The 24,534-nt window shown below is 38.6% G+C and overlaps 2 protein-coding genes across 2 annotated transcripts; both read right to left on the reverse strand.

Annotated features, from left to right (window-relative positions):
- Positions 1 to 1,241: 1,241 nt before the first annotated feature.
- Positions 1,242 to 6,454, reverse strand: LOC110909158 (transmembrane 9 superfamily member 2). The gene is made up of 8 exons (XM_022154177.2): positions 6,211 to 6,454; positions 4,693 to 4,733; positions 4,020 to 4,602; positions 3,234 to 3,371; positions 2,986 to 3,142; positions 1,959 to 2,443; positions 1,631 to 1,876; positions 1,242 to 1,528 (listed from the first exon to the last, which is right to left on the reverse strand). The coding sequence occupies exons 1-7, from the start codon at positions 6,354 to 6,356 to the stop codon at positions 1,657 to 1,659; spliced, it is 1,770 nt and encodes a 589-aa protein (XP_022009869.1). The 5' UTR covers positions 6,357 to 6,454; the 3' UTR covers positions 1,242 to 1,528; positions 1,631 to 1,656.
- A 16,296-nt stretch (positions 6,455 to 22,750) lies between these two features.
- On the reverse strand, positions 22,751 to 23,736 carry LOC110876434. The gene is made up of 2 exons (XM_022124609.1): positions 23,399 to 23,736; positions 22,751 to 23,342 (listed from the first exon to the last, which is right to left on the reverse strand). The coding sequence occupies exons 1-2, from the start codon at positions 23,734 to 23,736 to the stop codon at positions 22,751 to 22,753; spliced, it is 930 nt and encodes a 309-aa protein (XP_021980301.1).
- Between the last annotated feature and the right edge of the window lie 798 nt (positions 23,737 to 24,534).

Consider the following 24,534-nt stretch of genomic DNA (forward strand, 5'->3'; position numbering starts at 1 on the left):
ATTTTAAAAAATAAATAAATAATAACACTGTGTGCTTGTAATAAAAAAAATCTATTCTCATAGAGCTTGTTTTAAGAAAAGCATGGTTTGAATATGCAATTATAAAAAGGGAAAATTAAAATATGATCATTGACCGAAACTACTTTCAGATTTGGTCATCTCCCACATCTTTGTAGCGACGCATCATGCACGGGATTTGGAAGGCTGAAGCGTATTTCAGACTCCTCCGGCAGGTTTATTACGTCTCCGGCAAGGTTTCAGACGTCTCCTGTGAGATTAGGTCGTCTCCGGCAAACCTCCATAGTTTCCGGCTACCTCTACAACAGTTTTCAGCTGCCTCTACATGTCATTGCTCTCACAAACGGCTACCTCCCAACAGCATCTCAGTGTCCGCTTCTCTTATTCACCAATACGCGCCAATAACAAAAAAAGTTGTCCTGAAAAGATTGGGTCGTCTCCGGCGAACCTCCATAGACTTCCCTTTGATGCGTCTGAGACCTTGTGCATCTGAGACCCCACTTGCAAGTTTTGAAAACGCCATGTGTCCATTTTTTCCAACACTTGCAGATTGACAAAAAATGGCCGTGACCAAAATCAATTTCAAATTGGTACCAAGAAGCCAATCCATTTTCCAACATCATTGAACAGAGTTTTCAAACAAATATACTATAATCCAATAAGAAGGATTGTGTTGTCCGGCACTTAGGATTTTATATACTCATCTTGTGAAAATTAAAGGAAGAAGAAAAAGATTTAAGTTTTAAACTTGTTTGAATGAGGTCGTAAGTAAATATATTAGATGTTTAATAAGTTTTTTCTTTATTCTTGTCTATTTTTCCAGTTTGTAGTTTGGATGTTTCTAACTTAATTCTAAGATGCTAAAATATGAACATAGTTACTTCCTTTTGGCCATTCGATCCCCGTGGAAGACATCAATCCTAACTTACACACACTTACGACGTGTTTGAAATGCTTGGCTATTCGATCCCCGTCATTCCATTTTAGCTTGGCGATGATATTTTCCAAGAATACATCCTTCAAATATGGTTAAACACGCCGTGCATTTCAAACACGACTTAAGTGTGTGTAAGTTAGGATTGATGTCTTCCACGTAAACATGCAGATCATGTTAGGGTTTAATGATTCAACGCGCCAACACAAAATGAACTGACACTGCTGGTTTGATGTCTGATTAGGTTAAAAATAATGACATGACATGATGCAGATGAACACAATACAGAGACATAGAAGCCATGTGTATAAGCGGACCCGACATAGAGTTCAGTTACAAACAAGGGTCCATATATGTGTGTCAAAATTGAGTGTATAGATCAATCTACTTTCCTAATTTCAAACTCAAAAGTAAAACAACATAAGAACAAACATATTAAACATCATTTTATCTTATTGACCTAATAAAACATGATTGGGAATCCGACAGTTTCAACACTCTTCAGCATCCTGGCCAAACGTAATTCGATACTTGCTGCCTTTATGCTTCCAAATTCAGCAGTAGCAGAAGCAGCTCCTGAGACAGCACGTAAAACATATACTATAACACTATATATATATATCATATGTATCACACACACGTGTGTCGGTGTGTGTATGTATATATAAAACATGTTACCTGACTGAGCATGAAACGTTGAGCTTCTATTCACACTTGATGGAGCGGTATATGTGTCGAACAAAGAACAAAGCAGCACGAAAACCGACCGTCCCAAGCATGAGAAAGAAACCGTAACAGATGCAAGCCATGTAACCAAAGAAAAACGATGTTTGCATGAATCCCGACATGTCAGAGCGCTCATAGTAATAATACAAGCAATACCCGTAGATGAAAACACCCGTCGAACCACCACATAGAAAAGATCTGAAAATATTATTTACAAAACAAGTCAAAAGGTCAAAGTCAAAAGAAATTGATACATACTGGATCATACATTCATACATACCTCCACCACCATTCATGGTCTTCAGCGGCAAGTTGGAAATAAGTCAACGCCACAGTTATAAAGGCGGTAACAATGAGAAGAATGATAAAGACTATAAATAAGATGCTGTAAATGGTATAAATCCTGTGGCCCCACACACTGGCAAAGATGTAATAAAGCTCAATGTAGATTGCACTGAACGGAAGAAAGCCGGCCATGGCCATTTGAGGGACGGTTTTACGGTACCACGGTAACGGTGGGATCTCTCTGGGATATTTCGTGGTACGAACGGGTGCTTGAAATTCAGCCTTGCTGTTTTTGCCAGCAATACCACCCAATACTAACAACGGTGAAGTCACCAGTGTCCATATTAGCACAATCACGACTATTGTCCCGAAGGGTAGAGCAGCAGTAGCAGTGTACGCGATTGCAACAGTGTTTAGAAAGCAGAATGTAAGAAAGAGGGGCCCACAGAACAAGCAGCCGGTCAATAGCAAGTTCCTCACCTGTCGATTAAAATCAAATTATTAGATTAACAATGATTATTAACATTGATTTAAGAATAAAATGCAATTTTCGTCCCTGGGGTTTGGCTACTTTGCGACTTCGTCCAAAGGTTTGTTTTTCGCATCTGGTTCCAAAAGGTTTGAAGTCTTGCCATTTTCATCCAGCTCTTTAACTCCATCTATTTTTCTCCATTAAGTCAGGGGTATTTCCGTCTTTTTTTTGTTAACTTATATAGCAATTCGGTCTTTTTCACTTTATGTACAAGCATTTAGCATAATCACATAATGTACAAGCATTCAAACAACCAAATTGCCCTTAAAGCCAACAAAAAAAGACGAAAATACCCCCGACTTAACGGAGAAAAATGGATGGAGTTAACGAGACGATGAAAATGACAAGATTTCAAACCTTTTGGATCCAGATATGAAAAAACAAACCTTTGGACGAAAGTCGCAAAACTGGCCAAACCTCTGAACGAAAATGGCATTTTACTCTTGGTTTAAAATAAAACAAGTAGAGTAACATATGACATATTACATACCCAGTTAGTTCCTTCTAGCTGGTGATAAAATGAGGCTGCGGTATAGCCTGCAATCCCGGACGTAAGAGCGTATATGACAACTAGTGCGGTAAAGAGGGCTCCGCGATTATATGGATAAAATACACCAACTAGAGCGAGTATGAAGATAAAAAGTGCGCTGAGAAAAACAAAAGGTAGTAAATGTTAATCTTAACTAATAAACTGAAGATGAAAGGTGTGAATATTTAGTTTACAACGGTTTTACTTACAGAGCAAATAGCTGGGTACCGGAACCAAGTGCAGCGGCAAACAGAGACTTGTACTTCGGATACCTGAAAACGTCACCGTGAATGTACTTCCACCCGGTTTCCTCTTGATCATCCGCTGCCTCTTCATCATGCGCGTACCTTTTTCAAATAATCGTACGTTAAACGATTGATGGATCATTCATTAAGGAATAAATGTGTTCACGAACTGTTCATGAACACTTACCAAACAAGATTTTTTGTTCGTGTTTGTTCATTAAGAAAATGAACGTGTTCGTGTTCGTGCGTTAACTTTAAGTAACGAACACAAACGAACGTTCATGAACGCAAATGAAAACAAAAAAAATACAAACAAGCGTTCATGAACAATAACAGACACAAACGGACATATATATAAAATTTCGGATAAAACTGGCATCTTTCATCACATATGTTACGTGGATCCCGCTAAGATATACCAACCTAATATTTATTAAATATTTAAATAGAATAACATCTATTAAATATTTATTTGTAGAAAGTTAGAAGTAAATATATAAAGTATAAAAATTAAAAATATTAATGAATTATCTTACACAAACGAACATGTTACCAAACGTTCACGAACATAAATGAACGAAATTTCTTGTTCTGGTTCATGTTCGTTCATTTATTAAACGAATGAACACAAACGAACTTCCCGCCGAACTGTTCACGAACAGTTCACTGAACGTTCAGTTCGTTTGCAACCCTAGGAAGAGGGAAATATACCATAAATAATAATTGGATTTTAATAACTAAATTACTTACTTGACAAAATCATTCTTTAGGACTCGCATAAGAATGGTGGCAAGGAAACCAGTTAAGAGAAGAACCGTGACACACGAGTTAATAATCGAAAACCAATGAATTTCAAGGTGATGCGGTTGTGAAGAAGATTGCGAGTATTTCTCCATCCGACTCTCATACGGAACGTTAGTTTCTTTCCACCTTACAGTGTACATAAACTCCACCTCGACTTCTTTGTCTTCTGTGAGATCCACGACAGCACTAGGATCGGCTTTTGCGTTTATCTCGATCACGCGGTCTTTGTTGTAGTGGATCTCGAAGTGAATATGCTTGAACAGGTAATATTTTTCCTCACTAGGGTCATTTTTGTCTTTTTCAACCTTCCCTAAAAATCCCCAGAAAGGTAAGTCGTCATAGTACATTTGGAAATAGTAATCTTTGGTAACGGCTTTTCGGAATTTAGATACTTCGTCTTTTGTAAGTGTTTTTTTGCAAACGATTTCCGAGTCTTTTTCGACCATGAAGTCAAGCTTATAAGGAGCGCTGACTAAACGGTCTCCGTTAAGTACTTCACCAAGAGCTTCTGGTTTCTCCTTCAAACGAGCTGCAAACAACATTTGCATAAATTACGATAAAGCTTGAATTAACGAAAATAATTAATAACAAACAAGAGACTAAAGACGAGCAAGCATACCTGGTAAACAGAATGGTAGATCATAATATCGGTATGTTTCACTGTAGAAGAAGACATATACATGAAAATGAGTTTCTAACAACTTGTAGGTTTTTAAAGTTTAAACAAAATATGACAATCAAGCGCATTATGTGTGTGATTTTAAACTAAGGCCAATCACCCAAGAAACGTATTTTTTTCCTACAAAAAGGCATCGTACTTCCAGAATTAAAATTATGCTATTACATATAACTGTTAACGATCTCAGATCAAAGACTTATGGCATTTAGTTCTTTGGCAAAACACATAAAAAAAGTCAAATGGCTTATAAACGACATTTACAACTTGTTGTAATTTAGCGTTTCATAGATGCTCAATACAGGCTAAAAACAGCCTTTACATCTTTGCTTAATGGCTCTTCTAACTCTTCCTAGTTGTCAGTTTAAACTATACACATAATTGTCGCTCACAAAGTGCACATCAAAATCCATAAAAGATGATGATTATTAACAACTAAATAATCTAGTCAAACCAAGTTTAAGTTTTTGGTAACACAAAACCAACATATATAGATCACGAACAGGTTATAACATCATGTGGTGACCTACAACTAAAAACCATAAATTCTTAACTTTAATGTACGGCATACCGAGCAAAAAGAATTATCTATACTCCCACCTGTACCATAGTTGTTAATAGCGAATAGCGACAAGGGACCTATATGCTACATAGCGAATAGCGACAAATAGCGACCGCTATTTTATGTATAGCGATACACAAGAAAAAGAATTTTGAAACTTTTTATATGTATATTATATCAAAATACCTTGGTATATATGCTATTTTACATGTATATTTAACAAAAACCTATAAATCCAGCTATTTTATAGCTATATCTAATTGCTATTTACATCAAAAAGAAACTAACTGTCGCTATTCACGTTATTGGTCACTATGACCCAAAGAGCGACACTTGGTCGCTTCGCTACATAGCGCGCTATAGCGGTCGCTATAGCCGCTATTGACAACTATGACCTGTACAAGAATATCAACCTCATAAATAAAAAACGGACTCAATTCGAGCCCAGTGCTCCGCCCGTTCATAGTTGTTAAAAGCCATTGCCTCTTGCACCAAGGCCCATTTTCCAGGCGAGGCAAGGAAATTGCGCTTTAAGTCGAGGCGATTGTGCTTTAGTTCTCCAGGTGATGGTTTAAGCGCACATTCCGTCGAGATTCCTTGATTCCAGATAGTTTCCAGCAAAATTCTCTAAATTCCAATTATATTAAAACCAAAGCAACAATTCATCCTACATCTAAATTAAGCTGAAACAACATCAAACAACAATTCAAACTAAGCAGATAAACCCTAATTAACATTATCAAAAGCATGAAACAAAGATCCAGCAAATACAAACACAAAAACCGAAATTTTATCAAATCAGATCCACTAGTTAATGACTAGCAGTATAAAGAACCAAATGTAGAAACAAAAAGCGCATAAAACAGAGATCTAACAGGCATATGAAGAAGATGGGATACCTAGGGTTATGAAAGGGGCCAACTTTGTTGGCGTATATAGGTACTTCATCAGCGGGTTTGTATTTGTGATCTGAGGCATCGGAATGAACTTTGTTAGTGCAAAATGCGAGTAGCAGGGCCACCGTCAACCACCGTATCACCGACATTTTGACGTGTTTGGTAAGTTGGATTGGATACCAATAGATCCGATCTTGTTACATGTTTGTGGATTTATGATAGGGGCTTTATATAGTCTGGTAATCTTACTTCAAGGTTATACAAATGGTCCTTCATGTTTAGTTTATTTTCTTCGGCTAATAAACTACTAACAATTTTTTGTTTATTTTTATTTATTTATTTGCTAGCTTAGAACCCCGTGTATTACACGGGTTGAATAAATGTAATTTTATATACCAAATAATAAAAAAAATATATCTTTAAAAATCTCATTTATTATACGAGTTGAATAAATTTAATTTTATATACCAAATAATAAAACTATATATTTTAAAAATCTCGTTTATTACATGGCTTCAATAAATTTAATTTTATATATATATCTTTAAGAACCCCGTGTATTGTATGGGTTGACTAAATTTAATTTTATATATTAAATAGAAAAAAAGTTACATTTTTAAGAACCTCATTTGTTACACGGGTTGAGCATATGTAATTTTATATACCAAACAATAAAAAGTTATATCTTTTATAAACCCTATGTATTATGTGGATTGAATAAATTTAATTTTATATATTACATAATAAAAAAAGTTATATTTTTAAAAACCCTGTGTATTACACGAGTTGCATAAATGTAATTTTGTATAGTAAAAAATATAATTGATATTAATTATCTATAAAAAATAGATGGCTTCAATGAATGACACGTGTGCTCCAATTGATTTCTTTTATTATAGAATGGCAAAAAAAATCGGAAGCTAACACTCTAATAGGTATACCCGAAATTCGAAGTATCCGGGACGAATGCTCGATGGGTATGGGACTAGGTATGAGATTGGGAAAAAAAAATATTACACGTGTATGGGATGAGTATGGAGTTAGGTGATACCTGATCCGCTGACCCAAAACTAAATACCCGTTTACCTGAACCATATACACGAAAATTTTTAACTTTTATTTATATAATCCCTTTACTAAATGTTTCATTCTACCAGTTTCATTACTTTAAAATAAACTTTTCATTTAGAACATATACATTTTTACGAGATTATTTATATTTTATCTATATTATATTATAATGTATAGGGGCATTTGAGATACCTAAAAATAAAAACTTTTCTCCTTTTAGTTTAGAAATATACCCCTAAATTGAGGGTAAATTGGTCATTTAAACAATAATTATAATTTAGCCTCTAATCTTATTACACTTAAATCTCTGAGTTTTAACATAATTATAGAAAATTAGTTACATATTCCTCCTCCACAACAAACTTAAAATTGTTTTAAGTATTCTTGTCATACCATATAAACTATAATGTTTAAAAAAAATCCAAAAGTACTGTGAAAGCCTACGCATTTTTGTCGACGTTTCGATAGTTGTCTTGGTCAGTATTGACATGTGGATAAAAATGTACAAGTAGATGACGCTTTAGTGTACAAGTGATTAAAGCCCAACATACTTAGTCATTATCTCAGAATGTTTAATAGCTACAGAATGTCAAGTGATTAAATAACATAAACTTAATCATCTCATCTAGATTACACTTTAATCCCTCATCTTTAACAAAATTATAGATAACTAGTTAGTAGTTACACTTTATCCTTTTACAAAAAAACTAACACCCTCTACGATTTTTAAACGGTCGTAGCCTTTTGGTACTTTAATATTTTTTTTTAAACTAGCCCACGTTCACTTTCATTTTATTTGTGTTGATAATAAAATGTAACAATAACCACATAATCCTTTTTTTTTTTGAAAATCACCCAAAGCCAAAAGTACAACTTACCTAAGCTAAAACTTGTTGTTTATTTATATTGTTTAATGTTTAATGTTTAATTACATCATATAAACGAGTATCTTATTCTCTTTAATTTGAGTAGTATTGTTATAGTTTTTTTATTTAAAAATTCGATAGGTTAGGTGATTAACAGTGTCTAAGGATGAGTAATAACTAAATCGTTAACCGAAATCAACCAAAAACTGAATTCACTGAAAACTGATTAATAAAAATCCGAACTGACCAAAAACGGTTATCGGTTTTTTTGTACCATCATTTAACCAAAATTAATTAAACTGAACTATTCATATTTTCATATATTTCTAGCTTTTATACCTTCAGTTCATGTATTTCATGTTTATACCCCATTTTATATATTTATATCTTCATTTCATGTACCTATACATCCATTTCATGTATTTATACCTAAATTTCATGTATTTCTGATCAAATTTTTTAGCCCAAGTTTGGTTTTGGCTATTAACCGAAATTAAATTAATCAAACCAAAAAGCGTCAATCTAATTGAATAAACCAAGCTGATTAACTGAAAACGGATTGGTTAATAAAATAGAGTAATCGATGACCTCAATTTCGGTTGAGAATTATAATCTAACCAACTAAACAACTCTTCGTATCGTGCGCGCACCTATCGGTTAAAACCAAAACCGGGTATCGGTGAGCAATAACTAAATCATTAACCTAAACCAAACCAAAAACATACGAAACTGAACCGGAATCAACCAAAAACCGAATTAACTAAAAATTGAAAACCAAATTAACCTAAACCTGTTATCATTTTTTTGTACTCTCGTTTAACCAAAATTAGCTGAACCGGACCGAATCATTCATTTTTTTTCATATATTTCTAGCAATTTCATATTTTATATCTCCATTTAATATATTTATACTTTTACTTCACGTGTTTATACCTCAATTTCATATATTTCTCAGCAAAAGTTTTAACTGATGTTTAGTTTTTGCTATTAACTGAAATTAAATGAACCAAACCAAAAAACCGCCAATCTAACCGAATAAACCAAAGTGAATAACCGAAAACCGATTGGTTAATAAATAGACTAATCGATGACTTTGGTTTCGGCTTTGGTTGAGGGTAATAACCGAACCGGCCGAACTATACACAACACAATGAAATGGATAACTCGATTACTTCGCTTTTGATGTAATGCTACAATAAATCTTACATGAATAACAAAACTATCAAAAACGAGTATCGCAATGCGATGTGTCGTATCGCGTGGGCATCTTGCTAATGCTATGAAATACAAATTAATTTTTTAGGTCAATAATATATTTACATTTTCAAATTATATTTATGGTGACATTGACATATATATATATTTTATGGATTTAGAAGACATAAAATTATAACGAAAAGTAAAAATATATACATACATGAAAATCCCAATGGACGTTCTTTACAAAGGTTAGAACCTGGGTCTTCTCCAAAGAGGCTTTAACTCTTTACCTGTGGGCTACAACCCAAATGACATGTTTCGTATATCTAGTTTGATGAATAGCAACGAGGCCAGGGTTAGGGTTCGGTTCGCTTTATCGAATACGGTAATGGGATCAACAGAGTTTCTGTTAGTGATGGTTGAAGATGAGTCTCTTGGTATAGGACTAGAAGTCTATCATTTTCAGGTTTTTGGAAATAAATATTACCAAAGTCAGGTATATCACTTTTGTGAGTTGGTATTTTAGTGCCTAAAGAACTTTTATGAATCATAACTGATGGTGATTTAGTAGTTCTTGCCCCTACCATTTGTGAAGCACGACCGATTTTCCATGCTTTCGGTTTTCTCTATGCCTTGGGATAGCATCTGCTCACCCAACTGCCAAACCAGTTGTTGAGTAAGATGAAGGTGACTCATGGGCCATGGCTCATGGGCAGGAGGGGAGATAAGAGATTGTTCTAAAAAGGCCAAGGGTGGCACTCAAAATCTACAACCTCAAGTGTGTAGGTTTGGCTTTAGGAAATAAATAAGAGGATCAGATTTGATTGCTGGCCTTCTTCAGTGATTGGAACCGTAACTGATGTCTGGTGGTGCAATCAAATGTGGGATCCTTTTGGGATACAAGGTTATTTGTAAGAGCCGGTTTAGAAGATGGTGCAGATGAAGTATGCACATACTTCTGAAGATTTAACTATAACAGAAGCTACATATAAGATTAGAAGATAGATCATTTGAAAAAGAAATAATAACTAGTATTAAGCACCCCCCCCCCCCCCCCCCCCGTGTTGCGGCGGGGGCGAACACCAATGCCACACGCGACCTCCAACACTGAAGTTGCAGCGTGTTAATGCTAAGAAATTAAACCGAAACGTAAAACATATAAAGAAATAACTAAATCGATCTAGGACCCGAGCGTTACGATGAACATGTCAAACGGAAAAAAAATAGACAATGTAAAAACGTTTAACCACACACACGTTGCGTCGTGTTAACTCGCAAAATTTTTTGTAGTATTTAAATGAAATAAAAATTTGCCTTTGTGTTAATGCGAAGAAATTAAACCGAAACGTAAATACATAAAAAATAACTAAGTCGATTTAGGACCCCGAACGTTAAGATGAACCTGTCAAATGGAAAAAAAAATAGACGACGTAAAAACGTTTAACCACACACGCACGTTACGTTGTGTTAACTCGCAAAATTATTTATAGTGTTTAAATGAAAGACAAGTTTGTCTTTAGTGGATACAAGTCACTAAGCATTATGGTACAAACCATAATGCATATATGTGTTGCAAATTAGATTTATATTTATATATAATGTAAAATGATTTTTGTGTGCATCAAAACAACAAAAATGTGAACATTTTTTTTAAATAATCACACGAATGATCCCAAAACTTACAGATATGGTCTTCAGTGTTTAACGATCGGTAACACATTTCATTAAGAAACATGAGTCGTAATCCAATTTTCAACAGAAAGTATACTTCTGTGCACTCAGTCCTGGAGGAGATCAAGGATACAGGTTTTTGGTGGATGCAGAAGAGGGGTTAATGTCACACCCCCAAAATACCACCTAGGGAAATGTCCCTGTTAAGTGTGTGACGTACCAATAACGAGCCACTAATTACATTGAACGCATACAAGTTGCAAAATAAAATCGTTAATTATTAATATAAAATACCATCAACGAGTTTAAATAAAAACCAACATGTTCAACGGAAGCAAATAGTAAACCAATGTTAAACTGTTAAAAAAAAACCCAATGTATGATATCAATAGTTCCATCACTTGAATCCCTCCAGTCGACCCATGACCACTCCAACTACTCCAGACAGCAAGTTCCAATCCAAGACATCTAACGACCTACAAGCATGCAGACAAGTGTGTCAGACGACGCTGGTGAGTTCAAAGTTTTTGTTAACGCGTTTAGTTACCAGGTATGTGTATAACACAGTTCAACAGTTCAATAGTTCAATAATTTGATTTGATGTTGTTATTACTCGATTACCGTATGTGGCGACTAGATGTGAATGCCCAACCCCAATGCCTGCATTTAGGCATTGGTCATGAGGTCAAGGTATCAAACAACCTTGAATAGATGTAAGGGGTCTTATATGTACACGATGAGAATGCCCAACCCCAATGCCTCTAACTAGGCATTGGTCATGAAGTCCAGGTAATTAGTTCACGCCCGTCCTTTCGGCCCGGTGTGAGGGTGCCAATCCTAATAGCGCTATCAACTAAATACCTCGCTGCTTCTTCAGCAACACGGTAGATGTATGGGGTCTTACATGATTTATACTGTGTTCAATAACCAACATCCCAAATAAATAGTTTACCCAGTGTTCCCTTTAGAAACGTTTACCAGATGTCCCAAACCACCGGGACGCATGCTTAGAAAAGTGCAGTGAACTCACCTTGATTTTGCTCGGTAAGACTAGTTACGTGTTCGAGGTGCTCAAAACAATCCTAACATGGTTTATCAATAACAATCAGTTTCGCATACGTATTGAACCACGTATTTTGTCACATATTGCACAAGTTACACTTATGAAATACACACATAATTATACACGTTCTAACAGTTAGCTTCGTCATATATTATCCAAGTTAATGTCATTTATTCACACAGCAGATGTTCGTGCCAAATACCCGTTTGCTTTACGAGCCCAAAGTTAAAATTAACACTCCACAGTCCATAATAACTTTATTAAACAGATGCGGCCCAATGTAACAAGCCCAATAGAATCGCATGGCTGCTCCATATGCAACCGTGCGGCCCAGACATCATTGGGTGGGTTGCGGTTTGGAGTTGGCTCGATTAATCAGTTGATAATACCCCCGTGCTTAGCAATTTTTTTCAATCAACATGGCTATGTAATGTAAATTACCAACTCATCTATGTTACCAGTTACAGATGTGATTACCCTAAATCATTCAACTCACACATTACACCAACATACATTAGTCAATTCACCATCAATTAACCACCTCATAAGGACTCGGGTCAAGTATCAATCATTCGAGACTCTTGTTTCAAATAGGCCGACAATATTAATGCTTTTCAGCTTCTGATTGGGCCGTTAGTAATGGAACAAATCATGATTGGGCCAACAAATCATTGAAGGCATGTGATGACAAACAATTAAAGGATTCAAAGTTCTTATATTCAATTTCAATAAATGGCCGACAACACCTAGTCACCTTGTTCCAACACATGCTCACAATTCTATTGATCTAAAACTCATACATATGTGTCTATATAGCATCGAGTATCTAACCAGGATAACCATCATAGCATTAATTACTACTCAACATTCCCTAAGCTATCAATGACATCTTAATGATTAGATTTAGACTTCACATGACCTCCACTTTATTCAAGGTTATCATAACATGATAACAACTTGTCAGGCCACTTTCCTTCAAGTGTATTGGACCACTAGAATAGTTGATCATCTATCTCACACAATCACCTTATAAGTTTAATTATCCATGTGCACAATCCAAGGATACCCTATCATCTTAACAATCAGTTGCTAACCACTGGAATCTCAAAGACATCAAATATCAGTTATTATTATAACAAAATCATCCATTGTTATATAACACCTAGTACCCAATAATTACCTAAGAACTAATCATGCACCACAAGAGCAGTCATGTCAAGCACGGAATCATATCCAAACTTATGTCACGTTTCCAATCATAAAACGAGATTATATATTAATATCATTTGTTTCTCACAAGACATCATGTAACGATTACTTTCACATCTTCATTCGTTGATTATTACTAATTGTTCAAAACAAGTTTCATTATCATATGTCACCCTACCATTCCTTAACATGCTATACAACCATGATCACATAACATATACAATCAAGATAACTAACTAATATTAATCTAAGGGAGAGGAAAGTAAACTAACCGAAGATCAGAAAAGATGTACGGGAGAGAAGGGGCTGCCACAAGTCCGAAGCTATTAGGGTTTGGGTGTGTGTGTATACGTTTAGGAATTATGAGTGCAACATCCCATGCACAAACATATATGCGTGTGGACTGTGGGCTGGCTTATTATGTGTATGTGGGCCAAGATCTAATACCCTTAATGTTGGACTATAACCACCCCTCCCTTAACCAATTCAGTAATCTAGTTCTATAAATGTGCAAAGTCCATAAAGATGTTGGGTTAAGAATTGGGTTCAAGTGGTTCGGGCCTGACAGTGTGGGCCGAGATGGTTTTAAAAGTGCTTACGACCCAAGGATATGTGCGGCCCATGCCCAAACACACACAATGATCATAACCAATTACATTTACGTTTAATAAGTTTAACATAGGGTGAAACGTTTAGCAAATAACGTTTAGCAAATTTAACGTAGGATGAAGCGTTGGAGAGCAATAATGAGAAGTTAAGATCACGGGCAATGAAACGACACTAACCTTAAAAGTTCGGGTTGTCACATCATCCCAAACTTGAAAGAAATTTCGTCCCGAAATTTGACAAGTAAGCACAGAGGAATGAAGTGAGAAATCAAGATTGCTACGGATTTTGCTCAGGTGCCACATCATCCCCAACTTGAAACGGAATTTCGTCCCGAAATTCGCCAATGATATCCGAGGTTGATACAACCGTTTGAGGGTACTAGGACTCACTCCAATCAGTGCGTTCCCATGTGAACTCCGGTCTACGTCTTAAGTTCCAACGAACTCTCGTGATTGAAATTCGACTATGCTTACTGATCTTGACTTCCTGGTTCATGTTTTCGTTGGATTCCTCGATAAGCTGCAACTTGTTGTTAATCTATAGATTTGAAACGTAAATGACATCGTGAACGTCACCAGGACTCCAAATGTCCCAGCGTATCGCAAACTAAAGTTGCCACATTTTTCCATAGCATACCGCACCCTCCCAGGGTGAAATTTTTGGTTATGACACGTTCTCCTACAACGAACTCCCAGTGCTTCCTAAGTTCATCAGCTTTTCCTGATGGTCACGCGTTACAGCCAAACGATTTTCGATCTAAACAATCTTCCCAAGTGGGTTGAGTACAAATCCTGAATCTGTGATTAGGTCGTCACCCACCTTAGTCCAACAAGGAAATCAACATTATCGTCCACGCAATGCCTCAAACAAAGCTGTCTAAATACCGAACCGGTGACTGTTGTAGTGGAACTCAACCAAAAGTAGGTGTCCTTTTTACTCTTACTAAAGGCAATCACTCACATGCTCACAGCATGCCTCCAAGTGTCTGGATGGTTCGTTTACTTTGACCGTTTGACCAATGCTCATGCCTAGACGTGAGCCAAGGGTGTTATGTATTGTCCGTCATAAATCAACCATAGATCAAAATCAGAGGTAACAGGAGTTGGCACCTCGTGCCTAAAAGCCGCCTCTCTCAGAGGAACATCCACAGCTGTGAAGACTCGTCAGTTTCCTTGGTTGCGAGAAAGCATGCTAGTTACATGGGACAATCATCGATCACCCAGGTGATACTCCACCTTGACTTTCCCACAAGTCAAACATCATACACATGCTTTGCTAAGTGGGTCTTCATGCCCGATCACCAGTACAAGATTTATAGGTCCTAATATCTCACATCAAAATCCAGACATCTAGAATATCGAAGTCGGTGTGCTTTGCTCAATACGAGTTCCCTTGGATTGCCATATAGTAAAACCCATGCTCGTTCCGCGAAGTAGCGAATATCGTCGGACTTACCAAAAATCACGTCTCCGTGCCCCGCATGGACCTAACTTGAAAATTTTCTTCCTTCAGTGCCTCGGTTTGAGCAGGGCAAATCTGATCAGGTAGGTCAAAGTCGATGGTGTGCTGCGAGACTCGTACACGTCTAGGTGTCACAGTTGAAATCATTCAAGGGTTCCATCCAACGATGTCATTACATGCTTTAGCTCCTTCGAAACAACGGTACACGGGAGGCCCTTGTGATCGGTCTAAATAGCGCATTTGGTACCATCTAAGTAATGCCTCCATCTTAAATCCAAAGACCATGGTTTCCATTGCAGGTTGTGATTTGTGCAACTCTTCTTGTAATTCCACTACGTAAGCCATCACTTTCTCGTGTTGCATCGGCACCTGGGATTCTGATTCGAATCATCATGATATACCACTAAATCACCCGTACCCTCGGGTGAAGACTATGCTCAGTGTATTGCAGAGTTGGGATTCGAAAGCTAGAAAGACGTTCTCCTGTTTTGTCTCCCACGAACACAGCACCCTGTTGTGCCTAAGGGAGTTAAGCTACGCGATCTTCGAAAATCCTGCGATGAATCTACAACAACATCCACCGAAACCAAGATATTGTTGTACCCCCGAAGGAATCTTTGGTGTCAATCAGTTTCTAATAAAATGGATCCTAGCACGATCCCCGCGTATTTCCACTTCGTTGGTTACATGATCAAAATGCATCTCTCGAATCTAGATGTTACGTTTAACAAGACTTCACACGTAGTGACTCCTCCCTCGGGAGCTCTAAGATAAGATACATATGTCGTCCATGATGTCCCTTCCTCCAGGAAATGAACCAAAACGTCATCAATAAACACGGTCGATTCCGGTGGTCCATAAGCTGCTGGTGTGTTGATTATCTCGATGGTCATGGTGTACAAAGTCGCGCTGGCCGCATTGCGTTCGATATGCCGTTTTAAGAGCATTCTCCCCTTGGACTTCCATCTGATGATAGCTCGTTTGTTAGCCAATCCTCGAATGGGAGCTTGACTCTCGCTACCAGTCGACAGGTTGTCAATCCATAGTCGGGGCAAACGGTTTCTGACTGCCACTTTGTTAAGTCCTCGATAATCAGTATGCATACGAAAAGGCTTATCTTCATGAATATAAATGGGGCTCCCGGGGGCGAAAACTAGGTCCGACAAAACTTCTGTCCCACAGTCTCTGTAGTTGATTTGACAGTTCTTGCATCCCTCCTGGCGCAAGACAGTAAGAAGTACGAAGAATTAAGGTTGCCTCTGGCGTGAGATCAAACGGAGATTTTGCCTAACAGGTGTGGAAGTAAACCCGAAAGTTCCTCGAGTAGCACGCCGAGAGGAATCACGAACCATTGGTGGATCCTCGATCCTCTCCTCCTTAGTCTTAACATCAGTAACGTGTGCTAACATAGGGTTAATCCTTCCGTAGACACTTCTAGGCCTTCTTTGCTGATATGATGCTAACCTTTACACCACTCTGACACTTCAAAATATAATGCGACGCAGATTTCCTTCCCACAGGGTATATCTACGCGACATCCAATTAACCAATCTACACAACTGCTACATCGAAACCATCAAAGATAGCAGGAGGAAAGTCGATGCCAAACACTTGTCCCACAAGGTCGGGTTCGAATCCCAACGAACATATGACATTTCAATTGACTTGCCATCGGCCAGTTTCCACAACAGGTTCGGTTTCGAGAAGCATCAGAGTTAAACAGATCCGAGACGAAGCGATTTGCTACCCATTCAAGCTACCATGTTGCTATTATCCTGTCGTCACCCATGTCAATCCTAAATGTCCTTTCGCGAGCACCACTACCAGTGTTGTTGTTACGATCACGTGGATTCCCAATACTATCACCATTCCCTTGGGTGTTGTCGTCTAGAATTATCAACGGCCAATCCATGCCGTAGGCACCTTCATTTCCATACTGTAGGCTACTATTACAAGTACCTTGGTGTTGCCGTGACTGTTGTTTCTAACGTCGTCGCTTGAAACAAAGCCCTACGATTTTTCACACTATGTGCCACGTCCTAATGCGCTACCCACTGTGCTGGCAGTTACATATACCATACTATAGTCAATTGTCATTGCTTATGCCCCGTTGAACTCGTAAGAGTTGACTCCCGTAAGTCGCTGACTAGGGTTAAAGATTCGATTGGAGTCAAATTGCTGATGTTCGTTGCTGGTAGTCAGGGTCGTTCAAATACTGAAGTCGGTAAAGTACTACGCTCATCCTCTTGTCCATCGTTCTTGCAAGCTGATGGAGTAATACACGATATGTTGCTAGAGTGTTACAGAAGTGATCGCACTTCGGGATCTAAGGCGCCAATACACTGAGTTCTAACCGATTAAGAGGAGTGAGAAGGGTATCGACCAAACATTCGACGCTGCGACATCCAACTCAGGGATGTTCGTACAAGCACCTAACATTCTATCCAGTTTGCTAGGTGTTCAGATAGGTGTTCAGGTAATACTCGATAGCATCGAGATTCGAAAGAATTCAGAGAGGAGTGAAAAGATCATGTTCAAGTAAAAGACAATCACTTCTATGACTCTTATAGACTGTTGTGTTTCACATCGATCAAATAACGGAACAGAACCCCTTTTTCACTTGTTAAGGCTCACTGGGACTCGCATGCACCTCACATTATTATTATGTGTGCACCCACAATAATATTGTGATTTGCATGCTCATCTCAGCTCCTCCTAACTCATGTCAAATGGTTCCTCTAACTCAGATGTCAAACAGAGGTTATCAAAACGATAAAATCACAAGAATGTAAGGACAATGACATGCTATCCACACATCATAATGTAAGCAAGCAATTCATGCAATCATGCTATAGTGACGAGTGTGTGTTTGTACGCTACACCATACACAAATGTACACTACTCATGTAATGTATACCACCGATGAAAATACGAACCTTGCAATCTGGAGCTGAGTGTCATGGTCGTATTCACGTGTTCGGAACTGTTCGGTTATAGTCTGGTTTTATAAAAACGTTTTTAAAACCAAGTTCACTATAACCAGTGGCTCTGATACCAAACTGTCACACCCCCAAAATACCACCTAGGGAATGTCCCTGTTAAGTGTGTGACGTACCAATAACGAGCCACTAATTACATTGAACGCATACAAGTTGCAAAATAAAATCGTTAATTATTAATATAAAATACCATCAACGAGTTTAAATAAAAACCAACATGTTCAACGGAAGCAAATAGTAAACCAATGTTAAACTGTTAAAAAAAACCCAATGTATGATATCAATAGTTCCATCACTTGAATCCCTCCAGTCGACCCATGACCACTCCAACTACTCCAGACAGCAAGTTCCAATCCAAGACATTTAACGACCTACAAGCATGCAGACAAGTGTGTCAGACGACGCTGGTGAGTTCAAAGTTTTTGTTAACGCGTTTAGTTACCAGGTATGTGTATAACACAGTTCAACAGTTCAATAGTTCAATAATTTGATTTGATGTTGTTATTACTCGATTACCGTATGTGGCGACTAGATGTGAATGCCCAACCCCAATGCCTCCATTTAGGCATTGGTCATGAGGTCAAGGTATCAAACAACCTTGAATAGATGTAAGGGGTTTATATGTACACGATGAGAATGCCCAACCCCAATGCCTCTAACTAGGCATTGGTCATGAAGTCCAGGTAATTAGTTCACGCCCGTCCTTTCGGCCCGGTGTGAGGGTGCCAATCCTAATAGCGCTATCAACTAAATACCTCGCTGCTTCTTCAGCAACACGGTAGATGTATGGGGTCTTACATGATTTATACTGTGTTCAATAACCAACATCCCAAATAAATAGTTTACCCAGTGTTCCCTTTAGAAACGTTTACCAGATGTCCCAAACCACCAGGACGCATGCTTAGAAAAGTGCAGTGAACTCACCTTGATTTTGCTCGGTAAGACTAGTTACGTGTTCGAGGTGCTCAAAACAATCCTAACATGGTTTATCAATAACAATCAGTTTCGCATACGTATTGAACCACGTATTTTGTCACATATTGCACAAGTTACACTTATGAAATACACACATAATTATACACGTTCTAACAGTTAGCTTCGTCATATATTATCCAAGTTAATGTCATTTATTCACACAGCAGATGTTCGTGCCAAATACCCGTTTGCTTTACGAGCCCAAAGTTAAAATTAACACTCCACAGTCCATAATAACTTTATTAATCAGATGCGGCCCAATGTAACAAGCCCAATAGAATCGCATGGCTGCTCCATATGCAACCGTGCGGCCCAGACATCATTGGGTGGGTTGCGGTTTGGAGTTGGCTCGATTAATCAGTTGATAATACCCCCGTGCTTAGCAATTTTTTTTCAATCAACATGGCTATGTAATGTAAATTACCAACTCATCTATGTTACCAGTTACAGATGTGATTACCCTAAATCATTCAACTCACACATTACACCAACATACATTAGTCAATTCACCATCAATTAACCACCTCATAAGGACTCGGGTCAAGTATCAATCATTCGAGACTCTTGTTTCAAATAGGCCGACAATATTAATGCTTTTCAGCTTCTGATTGGGCCGTTAGTAATGGAACAAATCATGATTGGGCCAACAAATCATTGAAGGCATGTGATGACAAACAATTAAAGGATTCAAAGTTCTTATATTCAATTTCAATAAATGGCCGACAACACCTAGTCACCTTGTTCTAACACATGCTCACAATTCTTTTTTTTTTTGAAAGACCAACCAAAAATTTTATTCATCTCTACCAGCCAACCAAATCAGTTGACCAGAAGGTTACATACACCAATGCTTTCTACTTAAACATCTAAACATAACAAGTTAAAATCACACCAGTTATCCCATGACAAGCATTCCAGTTTCACCCTGCTTTTTAACCACATATATCCATACATTTTCACTTCCTCCTTCATTCTGTTAACATTTGATCGTTTATCGTTAAAAACCGCATCATTCCGGCTCCTCCATATCACCCAAATTGCTGCTTGCGTTACCATAGAGACCACCTTTTTCCATCGCTTTGAGCCCCTGTTTCTTTTGTGAATATTCGCCAGATCCTCTAATTCCAAAATAAAAATGGGGTGAATCCTACACCATTTTGAGATGAAATCCCATAATTCAATCGCCACGTGACAGGAACCGAATAAATGGAGAGCCGATTCGTACTCTTCTTCACATAGCTTGCATCGGCTATTGGCCACAAAAACATTTCTTCGAGCAAGAGCCGAAACCGTTGGTACTTTATCTTGGATCAATCTCCACACTAAGAAATTTACTTTGATTGGGGACCAGTTATTCCACTCAAACTCCAAACCGAGGTTCGAATAAATCGTATGATTTACTTCATTCCTCACGCTACTAACCGAATACACTCCCGAGTTCCCCAACGTCCAGGTCCACCTATCCGAACCCAGCCCGAAATCATAATTCATAATGGCAGTTGAGAGGCTATCAAGCTCAGCTTTTTCAGCTTCACTCGTTGGGAGTCTGACCCACGAAAACCTCAGCTCTCTACCGTCTTCCCCGTCCACTACCCGCTCCTTTATTAAAACCTTTTTGTGCGATTCAAGCTGGAAAATGAGTGGATATTTTACACTTAATGGTTCATTAAATAACCATCCCTCTTTCCAGAACGCCACTTCCTTTTCAGCGCCCGGACACCCCCTGAACCAAGTTTCCAAATTGATACCCATGGCTTCGAAATCTCTATCCACATTATGTATTTGTTTCCATATTCCGGCAACCGACATCTTTGCTGGAATAAAACTCCATGTTCTTGAGCTATTATGCAGCGCCCATACCACTTTCCTCCATAAATTTCTTTTGTCCACCTTGAACCTCCACCACCACTTTGACAACATAGCTAAATTTGCGACTCTAAGGGAACCAAGACCCATCCCTCCAAGATCCTTCGGAGTCATCATACTCTTCCATGCGACCCACTTCATTTTTTCTTTTTCCGGAATCGAATCCCAAAGAAAATCTCTACGGATTTGTTCTAGTCGTTTTATCACCCCCAAAGGAGCCTTGTAAAGAGAGAAATAGTACAAAGGTAAGGCGTTAAGGACAGCCCTAATAAGAGTAATCCGCCCCCCGAAAGAAAGAGTGCGGGCCTTCCATACCGACAATCTTTTCTTGAATATCTCTATCATCGGATCCCAATTTTTGACCAAATTCATATTGGCCCCTACTTGTAGACCTAAGTACTTAAAAGGAAACGACCCTCTAATGCACCCCAACATATTGGCCATGAGTTGTACATGCGTGTCTTCCACCCCCACCCCGTATAAACTACTTTTCTTAAGGTTTACCTTTAGCCCCGTGGTAAGAAAGAAACATCTGAGAATTCGTTTCAGGCTTACCAAATTGTCAAAAGACCACTCCCCCACAAATATGACATCATCGGCGTATAAAAAATGGGACAAAGGGAAACCATTTTGTGATAGAGGTATACCTTGAAACACCCCAATTTCGCACGCTTTTTTCATCACCCCGGTCAAAGATTCCATAGCGAGGACGAAAAGTAACGGAGATAGCGGATCGCCTTGTCGCAAACCTCTCGAACAATTGAATTCTTGCGTAGGGGAGCCGTTTACAAGGACCGAGGCCCTAGCTGATTTCACAATTGCCATGACCCAATTCCTCCATTTCGAAGGAAAATTCATCTGGCAAAGCATAGAGCTTAAGAAATCCCAACTTAGGGAATCATAAGCCTTTTCGATATCTATTTTTAGAATCATCCCTTCCTTTTTGTTTCTTTTCATCCATGGTATAATCTCATTTAAAATTATGACCCCGTCAAGAATACTACGGTTTGCCAAAAATGCCGTTTGTTCTTCCGAAACCAGTTTATGAATGATCGCCTTCAATCTATTCAATAGTACCTTTGACACAACTTTGTTTATACATCCAATTAGGCTTATTGGACGATATTCATGTAACCCGCCTGGGTCAGCGCGCTTTGGAATAAGGGCCAAAAAAGATGACATGCACCCACTATTTAATTGTTCAGTCAAGAAGAATTGTTCAAATACTTTAACAAAATCCACTTCCAATCTGTGCCAAAACTTTTTTATGAAATGCAAATTTATCCCATCTGGGCCCGGGGCTCGATCTCCATCGCAATCCCACACCGCCCGTTTTATCTCTACGGGCGTAAAGGGGCATACCAGAGCTTGGGCGTCCTCAATTGACACCGTTGAGATGTTTGGACAACAAAGAGCTGGTCTCGAGACTACTGGTTCTTCGAATTTTCTTGCAAAAAAAGAGTAAACATGGTCTTTTACCAAGGTTGGCGACGTCTCCCATACTCCATCGATGTATAAGCCATGTATCATGTTGTTACTCGTGTTTCCATTCACTACCCCGTGGAAGTACTTTGTGTTCTCGTCCCCGTCCTTAGCCCATCGTACCGAGATTTTTGTCTCATATCCATGGACTTTAATCTATCCATCTCCGATATAAGATCCTTGCACTCTGCCCTTTCCTCCAATTCCACTTGATTTAGGAGTCTCTGTTCAGCTACCACTTCGATTTCCTCCAGTCTTTTCACCTTTGCATTATACTCACTGTTCATCTCAGACTTTCGGCTATACACCCATTCCTTAAGCCGCTTCTTAACCCACTTTAACTTTACATCTAACGCCAAATCAGCCGGCCCTTGAAATCGGAACACTGCCATAAGGTTTTCTACATATTCAACCGCTCCCGGGATTTCGAACCAGGAGTTGAACAAACGAATCGGGATCTTTCCGTAATCTATTTCCACCGTGGATAGAAGTATAGGACAATGGTCAGAGACCAGGTTTGATAAAGCCGTAACCGAAGCCAACGGCCATTTACCCATGAAATCTCTACTTACCAAGAACCTGTCCAATTTACTCATGTTTGTACCATTATCCGACCTGTATGTATATTTTTTTCGCCCATTTGATATTCGACTAGATCCGCATCTTCAATAAATTGATTAAAAAAATGAGCATTCATGCTATTAAATTCAGAATTGAACCTCTCTTCAGGTCTCCTTACGTCGTTGAAATCACCGAGAAACACCCACATCCCTGGTTGTGATCTCCTGAGCTGCACCAATTCCCCCCACAACGCACGTCTTTCGATCGGATCGTTCTGTGCGTATATGTTAACAACTAACACAACATCCCCGGTTATTCGGAGTTTGCCGGCGACCGCTAAAAAATTACGGTTCTTTATCACCCCGAATTTTTCGAACACAGTGGGATCCCAAATCGTTAGAAGACCCCCAGATCTACCAATCGCCTCCACCGTTTCATAGTCCAGTAATGTTCTGCCCCAAAAACGGTTAATCGAAAAATTGAAATTACCTGCCATCTTTGTTTCCTGAATCGCGACAAAATGTGCCCCATGAGTTGTCTTCAGGCCTCTTATCCACTCCACCTTCCTGGAGTCCCGGACTCCCCTTAGATTCACCGATAGAAAATTCATTTGGGAAACGATTGTCCACCCTCTCCTTCAATTATCGCTTCCATCATAGCTTGTGAATCTCTTAGTTGAAAACCCACTTTTGAACCTAGCGATATTGTCTCCTCGGCCTCTAATATGTTACTCGTGTTCACATTTACCGTACATGACAGTTTTGGGACATGGTCGCTAGCCGCCTGAGCTTCACTCTGACCAACCTCCTCGTTAGCACCGAACATCTGAGCTGCTTCTAGGTTTTCAGAAACTCCTAAACGTGTTTGACCTGCATTCTCAGTAAACTCATCCTCTTCTTGATTCTCCTGTACCGAGAGCCCAGGGGAATTATTGTCACCAGATAGAAGTTCTACTGGGTTATTTAAGTCAAAACCACTAGGAGGGAAAGGAAATCTATTGGCCCAATCATTAAGACTTTCTTCCTTTGGACTTTGTGGGCTTCTGGTACATCGTGGTCTTTTTCTGGACCTAGTGTCTTGGCAACGGCCCAAATCAGTGTGGCAGCCCAAATTAAAAAATAAACCACCTATCTGATTCCCATCTTTTTCAGGTCCCACATCATTAAAACCAGCCGCCTCCCTTGGAGATTGTTCCTCGATAACCATGTCTACGTCTGCCCCATGCACTCCTTTCGACTTCCCATGCAGCATGCTCGCCCCTGACCTTTCGTTTTCCATCGGAAAAGTCCCTACA

This window comes from Helianthus annuus, chromosome 14 (assembly GCF_002127325.2).
Source record: "Helianthus annuus cultivar XRQ/B chromosome 14, HanXRQr2.0-SUNRISE, whole genome shotgun sequence".
NCBI lineage: Eukaryota > Viridiplantae > Streptophyta > Magnoliopsida > Asterales > Asteraceae > Helianthus > Helianthus annuus.